Source organism: Lissotriton vulgaris, chromosome 10 (genome assembly GCF_964263255.1).
Source record: "Lissotriton vulgaris chromosome 10, aLisVul1.2, whole genome shotgun sequence".
Lineage (NCBI taxonomy): Eukaryota > Metazoa > Chordata > Amphibia > Caudata > Salamandridae > Lissotriton > Lissotriton vulgaris.
Window position 1 is genome coordinate 1028371858 of NC_141698.1, and position 16818 is coordinate 1028388675.

General features: G+C 44.3%; 1 protein-coding gene across 3 annotated transcripts in view; it reads right to left on the reverse strand.

The window, feature by feature from the left end:
* Window positions 1–16818, reverse strand: part of CPNE4 (copine 4) — a 1444425-nt gene that overhangs the window by 764117 nt on the left and 663490 nt on the right. For all 3 annotated transcript variants that reach the window (XM_086942069.1, XM_086942068.1, XM_086942067.1), the window contains exon 3: window positions 4131–4310. In XM_086942069.1, coding sequence (XP_086798195.1) covers window positions 4131–4310 — 180 coding nt within the window. The remainder of the gene's footprint in view (window positions 1–4130; window positions 4311–16818) is intronic.

Genomic DNA, 16818 nt, shown 5'->3' on the forward strand with positions numbered 1-16818 from the left:
AAAGAGTTCCATAAATCTAACAACAGGGAACTCAGTTACTTTGTGATTGATGCTATCCCGCCCGGCAGAAGAGGTGGAGAGAGGGAACACAAACACAGGAGGCTCGAGACTAGATACATCTTACAACTCGATGCTAAACACCTGGGAGATCTGAATGTAACCGAGGATTTATATACGAGTTTATAATGCAATTTTAATGGGTTTTAAACAAACTGCTTTTTAGTGTATTCATCATCAATATTTATGGATTTTTACAGTTTTAGTCTACATTTATTGACTGTAAAAACTTCAGTTATTGCATAGGTACAGTCAAGATGCTGCTATATTTTTATATTGATATTTATATATTTATAACATGTGTATTATACTGCCATGTATGTATGTATTTATTTATCCATTTATCCAAACATCTATTCGTACATTTTGATAGACATTCAAATTTGCACATTATACTCTTGACATACGCTTCTTTACGCACTTATTGAAGTTTTGCACAACCCATTTTAGAAACACCCTTTGTGATATGTACTAGAAATCCCCTGTGTTTTGAGGGGTCCAAGAAACTTTAAACTTTAAACTCTAGCTCTACAAGGACACAGCATGTTTTAGGGTCCTCACAGCAGTCCTACCATATTCTAGAATCCCCCAATATAATATTTCACATGAGATCGCAACCACCCACATCTAATGATATGATATGTTTTCATGCCCTTTTAGATGGAATTACATAAAGTACCTAAGGACTCCCACTGCAATTGTTTTATGAAAATGGTATTACAGAATTTTAAGTTTTTACACCTCAGTCTTTCTTACTTTTTGTTAATTTACACACCACACACTGCAGCACTTTGTTGTCACCAGGAGACAGTAAGGTAGAGAGTACAGAGGATTCCTCCTCCATATTTTAGATTGTTCCGAGCTACCTTATCTGTAAAATCATATATATACATATATATATATATGAACCAATAACACAATTTTAGTGTAATTAACATTAATTTAAGTAACTCCTGAGAAGATCAAAGGATTTTCTTGAACTATGCTCCCTAAGTTGAAACCGTTAATAATGACCAAAAGACACCAGACCTTGTGTATATGAGTGCTTCATTCAATAGTTAAAAAGCTCTGAACCTGATGAATACTTTTTCTCTGGATATGTTTCCCAAGAAATAAAGAACCTGCTACATATACATTGCTCATCATATCTTACCAAAAGTTTTTGATAGGCTCACCCCTCACCTTTTCAAAACCAGGCACACACATTATCTGTGTAAAATTTTGTTTGTGAAGTAGGTAAATAATTATCGGTTTATGTTGTTCTTCATATCTTTCTAAAGCGTGTTGCATAACCCACACCCACTTGCTGCATAAACAAGAAAACATGCTGCAACGTGGGTTGTCAGAACTCAGGGCCATTGATTGTTGCTATGAGGCTACCTGGTCTACTACATCAGAGCTAGAAATGTGATCATCAGAAGCTAAGCATGGCTCTTGAATGTACTCATAGTCTTACATCAATACTATGATGGCCTGAAATTACCAATCTGTTTATACACAAGATCCCATCCTCAGAGACAAAGTGATCAGTAAGGCATCAGTAAGGCAGATCTAATGCAGACATTCATTTTAAGGAAGGTTGTCAATATCCCTGACCTATTTGTATAAAGTAATGTAGGGTGCCTAACTAAAGTAGTGTAAAAATATCAACATGTTGTCTTTCCACCTCTCCAGGTAAAATCCTCACACTCTTAGTAGGCACATGTGAATTAATGTGTTTTGCCATAAGGTTAACAAAAGCATTAACTGGGCAACCTTCGATATCTCACTGCCTTGCAAGCCTGATTGATACCTCTATGTACACAAGTTTGATCTTTTCCCAGTGACTATTCTGTGTACACATGGAAAGTAGTTGTTGCTAGGGTATTAATCTAACTCTGGTATGGTACTGGAATATCATGTCTTAAATATTGTCTGCCAAAAATATGGCATCCTAAATATTGTGCAGAAAAACATCACCCCGTGTAAGTTAATAATTGAAAATCTACACTGAAAGGAGTGATATTTTTGTAAAATATTTTGTAAGTATTTAGACCATCACATTTGCATCCGATGATAAAATCTGACATATAAACCACACTCATCAAAAAATCCTAATTGGTTTGGGTTTCAATGGAGAGACCAAAACATACTAGGATTAATAAGGCTGCTATATTTCACTTACTTGAATGGGAGTCAATCCATACCTCCGCCTACCAAATTTCATATGTCTTGTTCCAACATAGGGCTTAAGTAATCAAACAATGATAACTTCTTTCCTTGATTGTGATAATGCTTTATATAGAGGCCTACCTAGTACCCTGGTGCCCAAAAGCACAGCCGTCTAATCAATTGTTGATCTATGAAAAAAGATCACACCGCCAAGGCAAGGAGCTCCTTGGAGTAACTACTTGACAAGGTCCGAATTACTTTCAAAGTTGCCTGTCTTATGGTCAAATACTTTCAAGGGTTCTCACGACTATCACAAACAAAAATCATTACATATACCACATGAAGGGTCTCACAGACTCCTTAGCTGCACTACCAAATTTGAACTAAAATCTAAAGGCAAACATTGTTATTGATCCCAAGCTGCTTGATTTGATTTGATTTGATTTAAAATTATTTCTAGAGCGCACGTATACCAGCGGTTTCTTGGCGCTAACTCTAACTGGATCCAAAGCTAATAGGTGGGGAGGGGGGGGGGGAAATTAATCGAAAGACTTCTTGAACAGGTAAGTCTTTAGGTGCCTACGGAATAGAGGGTACTGTGTAATGGTACGGAGTTCAAGGGGGAGGGAGTTCCAAAGGGTCGGGGCAAGGGTGGCGAATTTAGATCCTCCCCACTTCTTTCTCCGGAAACGGGGAACAGTGAGGAGGGATTGAGAAGACGAGCGGAGTGCCCGAGTGGGAACGTATGGGGTAATCTCTGACGAGATAAAGGCCGGAGCCAAGCCAAGTCGGGCCAGAAAGGTCATAGTTGCAAGCTTGAATTGGACCCTGGCACCCACAGGGAGCCAGTGTAAAGATTTCAAGAGAGGGGTAGAATGGTGGAATTTAGGAAGTTTAAAGGCCAGGCGGGCCGCCTGGTTCTGAATCTGTTGTAGACGCCGCAAGCTGTAAGCGGGAATGCCGGCATATAAAGCATTGCCGTAATCCAGGCGGGACACCACCATGGCCAGGATTATAAGCTTGAGGGCGGGAAAGGTGAAGAAGCGAGACACTCTGCGAATAGTGCGCAGGGAGAGAAAGGAGGAAGATACCACAGAGCTAACCTGGGAGTGAAGGGTGAGTTGTGAGTTGATTTTCATACCTAGGGTCTTGACAGAGGAGGAGGGAGCAGGGGAGGAACCAAGAGAGGGAGGCCAAAAGAGAGAGGACCAGGGGCTGGATGAACCACCCGTCAACACCAGCTCGGTCTTATCAGGGTTGAGTTTAAGATGGTTGTGGTTCATCCAGTCCCTGATATGGAGCATGACAGATTGAAAGTTTAGGATAGAAGAGGAGGAAGAGGATAGGTTGAAAACAAGCTGGAGGTCATCCGCATAATTAAATATGGCGACCTCCATCTGTTGAAGGGAAAAGATAAGAGGGGCAAGATAAAGGTTGAACAAGAGGGGAGAGAGGGAAGAGCCCTGGGGAACCCCGCACCGAACTCTCCGGACGTCCGCCGTGAAATCACCCAGACGAACAGCCTGGGTGCGGTCACTCAGGAAGGAGGACAACCAGCTGCCTTTATCTGGAACAAATTCCCTGATCACTTTTGGATCTTCAATGCTTTTTTCACCTTCTCAGGTGACATTTGTTCATGAAATGAAGGCCATTAGCACTTATAGAGTATTAGTTAAAAGTGAACTGAGGTGCACTCGCTATCGGTTGCCACCATCAATGTCGATAAAAGAGATTCAATGGAGGAGATATAGTTGTTCTTTGTAATCTCTAACCAACTGCAACTTTGGAACAAAAATTCCCCAAAACATTTTAAAATATTGTCTACATATGAAATACTGTGGGACATTTTGATTTCATACTTTTACATGGCGAACCATGTAAAGGACAATTTCAAACAAATGAAAGCATGAGGCAGTACTCACTTGTCCGAGAGTGCACTCCATGCCACCCAGAAAGTCTGCATCTTTCAGTCCGTTGTGATTGCTGCTGATGTCGTGGACTTCAAACCGCAGTCGCTGAACCTCTTCAAAGTAAAAATCTACTGTAAAAATTTTAGAAAATATGGGGTTTATGCAGGTCCGGATAACCTCTGTCCTGTCAACCTGTTGAAGGTAGAAAAAGCCACTGTCACTTAAGATGCCCATAGCCAACAATGAGGTCATTCACGTGCATGAGATTTAGAGGCAACAAATTATGGTATTCTACCAAAGAACGTCTCAATACTATCACGTTACCATAATATTGTAGGCATATATCATGGTTGAAAAGATCCTAAATAAGTGTACGTAAGTATAGGTATACTTTCCTTAACTCCTCATATATGTTCCTTGACCATATATATGTGGCCAGGCCATGCGCTGAAGCTTCTGCAGGAGCCCAACCCCTTCGGGCACCCAACTCTTCACCATGCACAGACTTTGACCACTCTTGGCTTGGGTGCCTGTGACCAGGCCCTGCACTCAATGCCCCTGGATGCCTACCCCCCACTACGCACAGCCGTGCACATCATGGGGTTGAGTGCAGGGCCTGCCAGCTCTATCTTTCTATGCATGGCTGACTATGTCCTGTAACAATATATAGGGTTTCATTTTAAATAAGGCAGACCTTCTGACTTTGTTAAAGGGTCAGAACACAAAAATATAAAAAGTAGGCATGTTGGCTGTATCAAGGGTTCAGCACATCAACATATATAAAGCAGACCTATTGTCTTTGTCAAAAATCTCTGATAACTATAATCAAATTTATATTTTATAAATTCTCACATTGCAATGTTTAATAACAGTGATTGCCACAACATATTTTCAACAAAGTATTTAAAAACAAAACAAACATTAACAGGTCAATGAGTGTTTTTCTAACCTTTTCTGAGGCCACAAAATGCAGCCATAGAACAACTAAACACAGAGGGTCCCCACACTCCCATCTGAAGAGCATACAGTCCATCTTGGACATGCTCTCCTAGCATCATGGATTCAATGGCCCAGGAGACTGATTCATATAGTGATAGTGGGTACTGTCGCTTAATTTTACAACAGTCACTTACTTATTTTGATTATAAGTAAAACAAAAATGTCACCAAAGATTAGAAATCGGATTAACCATTATACCCAACTCATAGTAGATAGGATCCCAACAGAGGATCTGTTCACAAAGCTAAGCTTACACTGCTGTGTAAGTTTACGATTTTTCGCTATTTACAAAGGGGTTTACGAGTAGTATCTTTGCGAGTGCGGAGTCTCCGCACATGAAAGGACCTATCTTTTTATGTGCAAAGATTCAGCACTATTAAAGATACTACTCGTAAACCCCTTTGTGGATAGCAAACAATCGTAAACCTACACAAAAGTGTCATTTTACCTTTGATATCAGGGCCTGAAATTGTTACCCGATAAAAATGTATCCCCCAATAAAGCATTGCTGAATTGTAGCTCGTGTCAGATAAGCAGCGGGCATTTATCATGCATGGTTTTTGTATAATTACAAGATCACAAACTTGGCACGCAAGTCCAGAGAGTAGAAATGCAGTGAAAAAATAGGTGCTCAACCCAGCGGCATTAAAATACAATTCTAAAGGATAAAAACAATACATATGCAACTTGCAAGTAAAACCCAAAGGGAAGAAGACAGGTTGTGGTGTTAGTACAAGTGCAAGTATGCAGTGGTAACAAGTTAGGGCCTGCCATTGGCTGATTTACTAACCAGCTGATGCCACTTGACTTTGACCAAATCTACTACTGGAGGGCGGAATCCTCCATTTCTGTTAATTAGTCACTACGATGTGAATCATGTGCTGTACTGATTATGTTCTTTAATATTCAATAAAAAGAATTTATAAAACAAATAAAAAAAACATTTTTTTAAATCTACTACTGGAAGGATTGGGAGCAAGAGAGTAGCACGCCTCCCCGAAACAAAGTAACGCAAGGCACTGTGACTTAGTAAATACAGAAATAAATTTTGCGTTGGGGTTGTGTCTAAAAGGTGATGTAGAACTGATACCCAATGTTAGTGAATCTGGGCCTAGATTTGCAACCAGACCAAGGGAGCTGAGGGCGGTGGAGAAGAAGCAGTTTCCTCCAGTGATCTGAAAAACTATTTTATAGCTCCTGGGAAATCACCATCATGGAGCGTCAAATCGCTTTGGGATTCCTCTGGCATTATTGCAATAAACCTAGTTGAATTTCCTCGCACAAGCTGCCGCTGGATAACATTGAGACTGAGCCCCAGGGAGAGACTGGCGACAACGCCGCCATTTAGGTTGCGTCTTACCTCAGGGAAGCTTTATTCCCACCATCCTTCTTAAGACGAGGCCATTCTTCAAGACTTTTTTCATTAAACTTTCACAGAGGAGTTGTCAAAAAAATCTGACGACTGGCAACTGGATTCATTTGTGAAAATTACAAACGTGGGCTTGAGCGCACTTAGAAGGTGTTCGGCTGCTGCTTGCAGTTTGTTCGCGCAGCCATTGATCACTGTCACCGTTTGCCATTGTAAAGTGACAGCCTGTTGGCTTCGTTCCTTTGCCTCAGTTTTCATGGTGTGACGCAGCTGCTCCGACTTCCCGGGAGCTCCCGCCATTACTTATCAAACAGCCGCTGTCCATGCAGGTAAGAGCAGTGGGGCAGTGGGGCTGGAGGGGGAGGATTTTGACATTGAGGGAATACAATAAATAATTAATTTTCCCTGGTGCTCGTCTGTCGAAATCCCCCCTACCCGGCCACACCGCCCCACCATCCCACCCCTCTTACCTGCAATGACCGCCAGGGCCGGCCTGAGAAGGAAAACCGGCGCTGGCAAAGTGCTCGGCCGGCTCCCCAAGGGGGAGGTTGGGGGTGCGACCGAGCTCTTTGCGGGGCCGGTTTTCGGACGATTTTGTTACAGGGCCGATTTTGCAGCTAGGCCCAAAACAGGCCCCCACCCTTGCGGCGCATGTGGGGGAATTCCTGGTGCCCGCAACGGCCAGTCCAGCCCTGCTGACCGCGGCTGCTAATAAATACAGAAACCTCAGTCCCTGTGCAAGCATCACTTTGTTAGTAGTGAGGATTATATTATAACATAGCAAGGCACATCATTAGGGGTTGCTGAGTGTGGGCATGTAAAATGGAGTCAACACTTTCCTAGTTGTGCTCAAGCAAGCTGAGGGAAGCTTTTCACAAAGAGTATCTCTGCCAAAATGTTTTTTCCTAATGCCAGGACTGCCCACTCTTCTAGCAGATGTCAGGTGAGATGCAAGAATACCAACAGCTTTGACTCTGGCTAGAGTCAGTGTTAGTTGTCTCACAAAGGCTTGCACAGTGCTGTGAATGGGAAAAAATAAATGCACATACTCATTAAAATGAGCTTGAGGTGTGGTGGATGGGCGGGGCTAGGGTGGGGCTAAGGGCAAGACATGATGATACTTAATTACTTCTAGAACAGTTGCAGCACATACCAAAACACATAATAAATGAGTTTATATAAACAGAACAAGTTGACTTGTTACCCAAAATAAAAGCCAAATATGATGAATATTTACATTGCCATGTTTTGTAATATTTGCAGCTTCATTACTGTTTTTTCTTGTCGTTTGGCACAATACTATATTTTCTCAAGCTTACACACAGACAGTAAGAAGCAGACATGCACACACAAGCAGGGGAAACACACAAGCATAAATAGAAACTCACACAAAAGACTCAGGTGGGATTAAAGCCATTTTAAACTGCTTACCTCCCCATGACTGTCTACAGGCTGCCTGGATTCCTATGTTTGCACAAATGCTCACAAGTGTGCATGTGATTGGCAGCACCAGGCCTGAATGGACCCTGCTCTGTTAAACACAGTGTGATAGCGAACGCCCATACATTATGCAAATGCGCCCACACTGAATAGATCAGCGGGGACTCAGCTCAGGGCTAGAAAAGGGCCTTGGCTGTCAGAGACAGGTTCCAGTCTGACAGCCTAGTGCTTACCAGTACTAGCAGTCAGTGAGCCTACCTTCAGTACCAGTACTCCCCTCAGCACTAGAGAAGTGCTAATACTCAGAGTGATAAAAAAAAGAAGTGCCAGGGCTCAGTGCCTGTGAGTACCGGCTCATTTAATGCACTGGGCTTGCATGATCTACACAAATAAAGGGCTAACAGTATGTCCCGCTCAGTCGAAGGCAAGGCCACTGGAATTATGCATCACTGGAAGACCAAATATGATGGCAGGATTGACTAAATTATGCAGCAAGAAAAGGCAAATTATATGTCCTAATTCAGCAAATTTTGTGATGGTACCTCATTATTTTATCTTTTTTACGCATATTAACACTATCTGGGCAAATGTTTCACATTGTTAGTACCAGTTTGCTACCCATATACAGAAATAGGTAACAGAAAGGTGACTATTCAACCTTTGCAAAGGCCATTCCATATCCCACCATGGACGTAACAGAGGCCCCCATAGCCCCAGCAGTGCGGGTGGGCTCCACACCATTCACCTCAAAGGGGGCCACTTGTGCTGGCCAGCTGCAAACACATAAAACACTCAGAAGCAGCAAGGCAGTTAGTGAATGGGTAATGGGGGCTCCCTCACCTTACCTTGCAGGGGGGCCCCCGAGGTTTTGTTATGCCACTGTGACCCACCAACACGTCACCACATTAACTTTTGATCCGTTTGAGCTAGAATTTTTTTTTGTTAAGCTCTGGAGTTTATACAGCAAATGATGGATTAAATGCCAAATGTAGCAAATCTATAATTATTCAGAAAACGTCACATGATGATCAGCCCAAGGTCATCAGTCATTGGTTGGTTGCATCAGTCATGATATGTGGAGCTGTGTTTGTTCACCAGCACATACCCATTTCATTGGTATGTCTATGTGGTGAAGATTGCATTCTTTTTATGTGCACATTGCCTGTATGGCTGAATCTGGCTCCCTTTCTGTCCATCCTCTCCACTTCCCTTAACCATGTTTTATTCATACATGTGCCATGTTCTGCCTCGTACGTACTTGAACCTTAAAAGGCTTTTGCAGAGGCAATTGGTTTTTCCTGAGACGGTGACAGAAGGCTGCAGAAACTATATCCAACCAGGGCTTTTGAGTGGGAAAAGGGCAGTGCTTAATTTGAGCTGGTGGTTTCCGGTGTTTGACACTGGCACTTAATTGTTAACACTAGTGCTTATAACAGTCTGACACATGGTGGAGCTGTTTGTCAAATATGGAGACGAGTACAACAACAGGTGGTAATGAAATCAATATACCTTATGGCTATTACCTGCCTTTCAAGCCATTCCTACAGCTTTGGGGGCCTGAAATAGTCTGAATTGTCACCCTTGTATGGTTTCATGGTTAGTAGTTTTTTTGGTTCTGTCACAGTTCGCTTCCTGGGAAAGTTTTTTGCATTCAATGAACCGTATATAAAGATAGGTATTGTGCTTTTCAGAAAGTGCACTGGCGCTGGGCCAGCTTGCCTACCCCTCGGAGCAAGACTGAGCTTACACATTATAACAACATTCCCCTTAAGCAAACTGGATGCTGTACCCACTGATCTAGACACATCCTGGATTAGATTACTACCTCAGGTGCCTCCTACAATATTCCGTCCTGATGATGACCCTTTTCTAATTCATTTTGCATTGTTGGTCGAAACGTCAACTTATGCCCCTGTGGACTGTTTTTTTAAATTTGATTGTGGATTTCGATACTTTTGAGTGTGTAGACAACATTACATTGTCCCTATCAGGCACATGTAAATACATTGTTATTGCAAATAGTACTTGCCCCATATGCTCATTTTATTCACTTGCACTGTGCAGTCACTAAATAGGAGCACCTAGATAGGTTACTTTATTGATATTATGTGGATCCTAGTTATTCGAGTTCAGGAATTCTGTCGAAAAACAGAATACATTGCACGAAATGCATCACAAACCTTACTTGTAAGAAGGGTTCTTTAAAATTATTGCAGAGGAAGTCGACGGCGACTGTTCCCACAGGGACCGCTTGTGTTGATAATAATTCAGTAGCAGTTAGGCATGCTGGTCTTTTGTCTTCCACCACTATACTTGTATCTTATCATTGTGCTCTTGCCCACTTCACCCATCTAGGCACGCACCCATTCAGCAAGTCATCTATCCAAGCACGCACTCACCCCATTCATTCACCCAAATGTGCACCTAATCACTCATCCATCCATTCACTCCCTCGCTTATCCAGTCATCAGCGCAGTTGCTTATCAATTCATGCACCCACTCATCCATTCCTTCATCCAACCATTGACTAATCATCACCCACATCCATTCCACTATTCCATTCTTTCAGTTTAAAAAAAATTAAATCTATTTTCATGGGGAAAGTCTGTATTATACGGCACTTCCCAGTGACTTGTTGCCGTTTTGTAACAGCACGACAGCCATAGGAAAAAAAGGCTGATACTGTTGCCAAATATAGTATCAATCTAGGTATCCATCTCAGAAGACTAAAAGCCTGATCCTGTGCTGCTAGGGTTGAAATGTGTAACCTGAAATTAACAACTCCTAGGATCAGTCTCAGGAAATGGATACTACAATGACATGAGTCCATGCTATTCGGGTCAAGTTTTATAAATGAAGTGACATGGAAGCCACCATATCCTGATTTCATTTGAAGGTTGCACTGAATATAACTGGGCGACCGGTGCTCTGATAGCAGCCTCTCTCCTGACCCATGCGCCCCCTGAGATACTCAAATGACAGACAAGTCATCTTCTGATTCACATGGCCCTACAGGATCAGCGATAATATCAATCAATCAATGCATTTATATAGCGCACTACTCACCCGGAGGGTCTCAAGGCGCTGGGGGGAGGGGGTCCGCTACTGCTCGAACAGCCAGGTCTTGAGCTGCTTCCTGAAGGCGAGGTGGTCTTGGGTCAGGCGGAGGTGGGTCGGAAGGGAGTTCCAAGTCTTGGCGGCCAGGTAGGAGAAGGACCTTCCTCCTGTGGTGGCTCTTCGGATGCGGGGGACGGCGGCGAGGGCATGGCTGGTCGATCGGAGCTGGCGTTTGGGAGCGTAGAATTTGAGGCGGCTGTTGAGGTATCCTGGGCCTTGGTTGTGTACCTGTGGGCACTGTCCAGCTGCTGCTGGGACTCGCACCCCACTGATGGACAGGCTTTCTCCATCACGGGAAGTGATGTCAGAGGCCTCACCAGGATTCAGACCTGTGGCTCTTCTGGTGAGCGTCCACTGTCTCTACTGAGCCCACACTGTTGTCAGTCACCATGCATGTATTTCTTGCTGAGGAGGAATGTCCCCATTTCTTCCGGGTATCTTCTTTATTCGTAGTCCTACTCGCCCTCCTCCCAGTCATTATTTGCCAGCTGCAAACTCACCTCTGGACAGGAGTCTCCAGGAAAAGGATGCAAACGAACCCCCATCCGCCCACTCTCATTTACGGCATCCTCCTGACACAATACAACTCAAGAAAGCCCGAACAGTTGAAGGACTGGGCTCTTTTGGACCCAGCGGTGCCAGGGCACAACACCTGAAACCTTCGTGGGTAACCTGCTCCGGCGTACAAGTCACAGAGACACGGGACACTTCCTTCGGCGTCAAAGAGTCAAGGTTTATTTACTGCAGGGAACACAGAAGTCACAGGAAGTACATCGAGTGTAGTTCGGGGAGACTGCTTCAAATTGGTTTTGTGGATCGCTCCTTTTATACAGTTTTTACCCATAAGATAACATGAGACACAATAGTTTACAACCCGGTTCCCACATTTAGCTCTCAGAGGGGTCGCTTTGGTCACTTTGAAACACATTAGGTCCGGAACATAAGTGCGGAAACATTTGGCGGTTCCCAACTGTAAAAACCCATCTTCCCACCATTAGCAAATTCCAATCAGCAGTAAAGTAGATCGAAATAGGAACGAAGACAGGTGCAGAGGAAGACGGAGACAGTGGGGAGATCGGAAAGGGTGTAAAAGGGGAGGTAACGAGAAGCACGAGATACAGGCATCAAAGGGACGTGCCTAATGAGATGCACGGCTGAGACAATAAGTCCGTGCGGCAAGATGAGCCTCGAGCGGCGCCATCTGCCTTACAGCAGCAACCCCCTCGTCATAAAGACACTTACAAAGGACATGTGTCTTCCGCAAATATCTTGGGAGTCCCAGGGTCGCGAAGCGGACAGCGTCCGTTCGCTGACTACTTGAGGGCAAGAGACAAAATGGATGCCGTATCTAAGATGGAACCCGTGGGTACAGATGAAAAGCCCACATAACAAACGAACGGTTTAAGTTAGCACAGCGAAACTGCGCACACTTACTAAACTCGTCATTTGCGGTTCATAGATACCAGACTCGACCATATTCGTGCGAGTCGAAAACACCACTTACAATTGTCACGGAACCTCAGACGCTCCTTTTGCCCTCATGTAGGCAAGCACTAGTCGGAATCATATTCGATATTCATCAGACCATCAAGATGTCGTTGTAGCATAGCTCTGTCCAACCGAGTCCCCTTGGTAACAGATGGTTGTCTCATACACGTTGTAGCACAGAGGCCACATAAGGCAGGACCACACTGCACACAAAGGCAACACGTGAACAGGAACACTACCACAACCCCGATGATCGTCAGAATCTTCCAACCCCAAGTCGATACCAGGCCCCAAAACCATCCAAGTAGTGTCCAATCCCCTACATCCACGTGTATGGATTCGGAGATCTTATGCAACTTCGAGATGGCTTGATAGACAGTAGGAGCATTATCTGGAATGAAAATGCAACAGCTCGAATGGATCACTTTACATACCCCACCGCGATCTGCCAAGACGACATCTAAAACCATACGGTTTTGTAACGTCATAAGTCTCTCCGCCTGAAGTTCTGAGGTGATATTACCAAGGGCACTGGCAGTAATATTAGCTGTCGATTCTACCACTCGAGTCAAATGTCTCAGGTTCCTACTATTAACCATAGGTCCCCAAAACGGGAGGAAACCCTTGAAAAAGTCTCCTGCCTCTTGACCGGCAGTATCCTCTTCGCTAATTACGCCTCGTACAACTCTAGTCTTATGATAATCGGCATCTACAGTGAACGTCGGAGGCAACAGATTTGCAACAAAACATGAGCCCATGAAGTCTGCGGGCAACCATGTATATGCACGATCATGACAGATAAAGTATGTACCCTTGGCAGCCAGAAACACAGGGGACGGGGACATTGGCAGAAGGTAACTTTCAGTGCAAGCACTTGCTCCAAGTGAGGCTTGCGAACCACGACCCACAAGACAAAGATTACCAGTGTGGGGTACGACCCATATTGGAGGCGAGCTTTTAAGCTGCTTTTCATTAGTGAACATACTATATTCCCCTCTACTTAGGACCCTATAGGCTTGTACCTCTTCTTTAGGGATGAGAAAAGGATCATGGATCTCATCTTCCATATCCTCTATAGCCATCGATAGCAACCTCTGATACGAAGTAGGACCAGAGTTGGGGGAACGTTGTTCTTGAGTGGGGTGGAAACCCAGTGCGCTTCGAAACATTGTTTGGAATGCTCGAGCTGACCCTTGGGAACTATACGGTAACACCAGATATGGAATTCCCTTACCCGTAGTATGTGGCATCAACCCACACACCCAACAATTAGTAGTGTTAACCACTAACTGATGCTGATGGAGGAGCTGAATAAAGGAATTGTTGCGGAATTCTACACGTCTAGCCTGTTCGTGTTCCGGTAACATGTGAAAGGAATGGGGAGAAGCAGTAGAAGTAATAGAAGTAGAGTTAGGGTAAGGAGTAGGAGTAGGGGTAGCAAGTAAGAAGTAAGACATAGTGTAATACACCCCACCCGCCAAAAATGCAGAAGCAGTCAGAAACAATACAAACAATTGGAATACAAAACATTTAGTACGACTAAGTTCCTGCAGCTGGACTCTATACGCCTGAGCTCCTTCCAAATCATTCAGCTTCGAAAATGCCATTTCCCTACGACCGTCCGCAACGTTTCTTGACGCACTTAGTTCTGTGCAGCAATAGTCAATCCCCAGGAGTTCCTAGGAACCGACGGCCTTTAACCTAGCGTCAAGACCTACTGTCCAGAAGGAAGTACGCGCGCGGCCCTACGGCCCTCAATACACAATATGTATTTATTTAGCACAATATTTCTCAGCTGTGGAAGGAAAAAGATACAAGAAAGAAGCTTGATATACGTACAAAACAAGTTTCAATGATACGAATGTTCAAAAGTTGATCATGGGAAACGAGGATATTGCAGTTATCAATTTCAGAAAAGCAAGAAATTTTTATTTGTCCTTAGTATGAGAACGCAAAGAATATCGATGTTTCCCGGGACGTGTCTGCTCGTCGAACAAAGGATCCGTTGAGGAGACAGCGTCCTGCTGATCAGTTTGTTGATTTGGTCTTGAGTCTTTTGCTGACAAGTGTTCAACAGTGGCTTTCTGCTGCGCTGAGGGTTCTCCAACAAGCTGCGCGTCGCTAAAAGGTACAAACGCCGGCAATGTTTCAGTTTCTGTTGACGCAATGCCTTTCCTCACCCACGGGTCTGCCGGCAAAGGAATAGGGACTCGCTTACAATGGGTAGCATGTACCCAATTCTTCCGCCCCTCAAGACGAACGGCAGTCCTCGTGGCCAGGAGCACCTGGTAAGGTCCGGTGAAACGGGGGTCCAGATTGTTCTTGCGTGAGAAGTTACGGGTAACCACCCAATCCCCGGGCTGGAGCTGGTGGCCTGGACCCTCCGTCTGCGTCGGCAAGGCGTCGTAAACCTGTTGATGAATTAACCTCAGTTTAGCAGTCAAGTCATGTAAGTAGTCAATCAACATCGGATACTCAAGATCAACGAATATTCCTGGCCTAGGAACCCCCCACACATTCGCAGGACGGCCGAACACTATTTCATAGGGACTAAGCCCTATTCGGGAGTGTACAGTCGCCCTAGTTGACAGTAATGCTAGAGGCAAAGCGTCAGGCCACGAAAGTCCAGTCGTAGCCTGAATCTTCGCTAGCTTTAGTTTAAGGGTGCCATTGTACCCTTCAACCAATCCAGCTGACTGAGGATGATTGGCGCTATGGAATTTTTGATTAATTCCAAGGCCCTTACACACACTCTTCATCACACTTCCAACAAACTCACTTCCGTTATCTGACCACACGACTCTAGGCATTCCATACCGAGGAAAGTATTCCTTCAGTAGGATTTTCGCAGTAGACAAAGCAGTATTGTCTTTGAGGGGATAGGCCTCGATCCATCGGGAGAATGCGCAAACCACAACCAAAACGTATTTCAGGTTATTGCATCGCTCCATATGGATGAAGTCCAATTGGATCACCTCAAAGGGATACGAAGGAGGAGCAAAACTGCCAGGGGGAGTTGGGGTTCCTTTGCCAGGATTGTACATTATACACACCATACAATTCTTCACCAGACGTTCAGCACATTTCGTAATTCCATCATTCTTCCACACAGCAGCCAACAACTTGCAAATACCTTTCGCGCTAATATGTGCTAACCCGTGTGCCATTGTCACAACGGCCAGTACATACGCATCAGGCAACATCCATCTTTTCTGATCTGACAAATCAATCCAGCAACCATTCACATCCAACCTTCCCGTACTTTCTTTCCACTTCATCTTTTCAGTATCGGTGGCCTCATTCTGTATTGCTTTCACACTCTCTATAGTATCTTCACACATACTCGATTCTGTAGGCCACCTAACCGAACTCGTCACATACATTCGAGTGCTAAGGTTCCGGGCAGTCTCCTTAGCAATCTCATCTGCAAACGCATTACCACGACCAACATCATCCGTCACTTTACGATGCGCACTACACTTAACAATTGCAACTTGAGCAGGCAAAGTCAATGCATCCAAAAGATCGTTCACAAGCTGGCCATGCTGTATTTTCGTGCCATGTGACGTGAAGAAACCACGCTCTCGCCACAACCGTCCAAAGCTATGCGCTACACCGAAAGCGTACTGACTATCGGTGTACACATTCACACGTTTATCTTTTGCTAACACACATGCTCTAGTGAGAGCAATCAGCTCTGCAGCTTGGGCAGAATTCTGATTCAATCTCGCAGTCTCAACAACAGTATTCAACGTCACAACAGCATAAGCAGTAGTCACATCACCATTCGGCAATTTAAAACATGACCCATCCACATACAGAGTGCCCTCCGGGTCTTCCAATGGGGTGTTTTTAAGGTCCACTCGACCTTTTGTTTCCTCCTCTGTCCGCAAGTAACAGTCATGTTCTGTTACTTCATCTGACTCTGCACTAATTGGTAACAAAGTTGCCGGATTTAGGACATTACAACGTTTTATCTGAATATGGCTTGCCAAGAGCGTCAATTCGTACCCAGATAACCTCGCACTCGTCAAGTGCTGAGTTTTCGTTCGATTCAAAAGAGTATCGACTGCATGCGGAACCATCACCGTAAGCATATTATCCATGACCAATCCTGCTGACTGTCGGATGGAGACCGCAGCTGCCGCAGTTGCTCTCAAACAACTCGGCAATGCTCTAGCTACTGGGTCTAAGGTCGAGGAAAAATATGCACATGGACGTTGCTTACCACCAAAAGGTTGCGTTAAGACACTCAAAGCACAACCTTCCCTCTCGTGAACATATAAC